This window comes from Belonocnema kinseyi, chromosome 9 (assembly GCF_010883055.1).
Source record: "Belonocnema kinseyi isolate 2016_QV_RU_SX_M_011 chromosome 9, B_treatae_v1, whole genome shotgun sequence".
NCBI lineage: Eukaryota > Metazoa > Arthropoda > Insecta > Hymenoptera > Cynipidae > Belonocnema > Belonocnema kinseyi.
In genome coordinates this window covers 77,305,487-77,308,536 of record NC_046665.1, presented here as the reverse complement: position 1 = coordinate 77,308,536, position 3,050 = coordinate 77,305,487, and the positions used below count along the sequence as shown (strand labels likewise).

Here is a 3,050-nt window from a genome sequence, read left to right as displayed (position 1 = left end):
ACCTAAACCAAAAAAATATGACTAATTAACAAAGCAGTTGAAATTTTCCACGAAAATGTGCAATTTTTAATAAAAAAAGAGTAATTTTTCAACAAAAACAAAAATTAATTTTCTACCAAAAAACTAATTTTGAACACAAAAGGACAGATTTTCTATCAAGAACAATCTATAACAAAACAATTAAATTTTCGAACAAAAAAGATTAGTGTTTAACGAAATATACAGTTGAATTTTTTACCAAATAATAGAACTTTTTAATTTAAAAACTTTTCAATAAATCCAACTGGACGAATTTCCATCACGAAAAGATGAATATTTAATTTAGGTTCCCTTAATTTAGTTAAAATTTAAGCGAAAAAAAGAAGAAGGGAAAAAGGACAATTTACTTGAAAACAGGGAATAAAGAGGAATTCCTTTTCAAAAAAGGGAAATGAGGGGAACAGGGGACAAAGTGTGAAGTCAGTGATTTAACAAACCGCACTAAAAATTCTGCGCAAGGAAACAACTGATGTTATTTCCGAATATAAATTGTATACAAATAAAAATAAATTGTGAAATTATCGGAAAATATAATATTATATAACACGTGAACTTACGCACTTTCCAATTTCAAATCTGTTTTTCTCAAAAAGCGGCTTGTTAATGTATTTACAAAACATTTAGAGCATCACTCAATTATAACTCTATTGTGCCAGTTATTAGTGATTAATCATATAAATTTCGATTTCCCATGTTTGAAATTTTTATTTTAAATATATGCTAACAGGAAGTTTTTGGTGTCATACATAAAAGGTACTTTGAATTCTTAGATATATACTACGAAAGGAACATTCAATTTTGAATTATACAAATCTGAAAATTCCCTGTTTTTCAGAAATTGCTTATTTAGCGACTTTTTCCTTGTGCTCAAAATGCCGGACTAATTCCCGGTTTCCCGATCTATGATAAACACTTCGTTGTTTGACTTTAATTTTTTCTAGTATGAGCCAAAAAAATTGCCTTAGATCAACTAGACTTCTATTAAAATGACAAAATATTTTTGAATTTCTACGAAAATATTTGGTCAACTTTTAATCTTGAAAATTAAATCTCTTCGCTGGAAGAAACAATTTCAAACATTAATTTATTACAAGATTCTGTTGGCATTTGTATTTTTCTGTAAAAAATAACATGATTCGTTTCTTTTCTTATATTAAAGAAAGGGTAGATTCTGGTTCTCGAATTTGATCAAAAACACGTGGATCCGGTTCATCGAAAGGATCGAATTCGATTTGAGAGGATTTAATTTCCGGCGGAAGTTGAGATATCCTCGGTGGTGCACTTGGTGCTGCTTTTATCAAACATGCCTCAATTTTCTCCCTCACAATCTTTTCCTCTGCATTTCCGTCAATCACCTGAGCCGATTCCCCCGCATATTTTTTCAGTTCATTGACATTCTCCTCGTACTCACAAATCTATTATCCAGTTATTTTAGTGAAAAGTTCTAACATATTCTAGATTTTTTTTAAATATAAGAAAAACACTAGAAGTGTTGTGTAGATTATTTAAAGTGTCAAACAAGTTTTAGAATTAAAATCTTACATCCTCTTCTATCGCACTTCGATAATCTCTTGGATGAATTCCTAAGGCCCCGCTAACGAATATTTCAGCAGTATTTTTTGAACTTATATTATGTTCACTTCCCGTAACTACATTATATCGACGTGCGACTAATCGTTCCCGAAGAGTACAGCCATCAACGTCCACAAAAATTACTCTAAATATAATTATAATGTTATTAAATTAAGATCCTCTCTATTATAAGAAATGTTATTCAAAGGATATAAAGTAAAAGATTAAATCCTATTGTAGATTTATTTTATCACGAATATTTCTTATCTTCAATGCAGTACCCTCCCACTTATCGCACTACCAGATATCGCGACTTCCCCTACTTGCTTTGCTCCCACTGCCGACATATGCATGCGCAAGGATTAAGCAAATTGTTCGCGCGCAAATATAATTGAAAAAAATTGCATTCAATGGAACGTACTAAAGCGGTTAATACTTAATTCTTCCTTTAATTTGAAGTACTACTAATTCATACATAAATGGCTAGCAATTTTTGACCGAAAAAGAAAAAACTTCTTTTGAAAGAAAAATGGAAAATAATTGATCGCATTGAAAAAGGAGAGACCGAAATCGATATTGCGAGAGAAATTGATACATCAGTAACATTTGTAGGTAAGGTGAAATATGCGTGAATATTTTAATGATTAAAGTTTTACTCATAATATACCTATGTTTATCAACAAAATGAATATAGTTAAAAATTACTTTTAATATTTATTCTCAGAGTTAATCAATTTGTTTTAAATTTTTATTTAACAACTTCTCGTGCAAAAAATCAAATCTCTGAAAAACTTTTTCTATCTTTTTTAGAATACAAAAAAATATTTTACTGAAAAATTTTATTGAAAAAAATTTTAACTAAAAAAATATATATTTTAACAATGCATTTCACGACTGATTTTTTTAATATCACTTCTCACAAAAATGTGAAAATTGGATCAATTTTAATAAATAATAGCTTATTTTTAAGGAAAAACATTCGGTACAACTCTCCTATTTCCAATTTTTAAATTAAACTTTTCTATGGCTGAAATCCTTTAAACAGTTCTTTTAAAGAAAAAAATTTGTATAAAAATACTCTATTTGAAGATTATTTAATTATTGTCAAACTTAAAAATAGTAGAGTTATAGAGAATGTTGTCCTCGCAAAAAATCTTAAAGTAAAATAGGCTTTTATGCAACGTAAATAACCAGACAAAAAAAATAAAATTACGCAATATCATATTTCAAATATGTTTAAAAACTTGAATACCTATCGAGAGTTCTGAAGTATTAATTTTTTTTTCAAAGAACACTTGTAAGAAAACACTAAGTGTTTAAAGATTTCTCAGGTAACACTTGTATACAGTCTGTCAAGTTAAAGCGTGGGTGGCTTTACTCGCAGTCGGTAAGGTGTATCGACATGATTTTGGTGTCAAAATATTAAGAAGAGCTCCCTC

The 3,050-nt window shown here is 28.8% G+C and overlaps 1 protein-coding gene across 1 annotated transcript in view; it reads right to left on the bottom strand.

Annotated features, from left to right (window-relative positions):
• Window positions 1-756: 756 nt before the first annotated feature.
• LOC117179955 (adenylate kinase 8) overlaps window positions 757-3,050 on the bottom strand; it is a 7,780-nt gene continuing 5,486 nt past the window's right edge. Inside the window, exons 10-11 of the mRNA XM_033372210.1 lie at window positions 1,582-1,756; window positions 757-1,454 (exon numbers count right to left, since the gene is read on the bottom strand). Of these exons, the coding sequence (XP_033228101.1) occupies window positions 1,188-1,454; window positions 1,582-1,756 (442 nt within the window). The 3' untranslated portion in view covers window positions 757-1,187. The remainder of the gene's footprint in view (window positions 1,455-1,581; window positions 1,757-3,050) is intronic.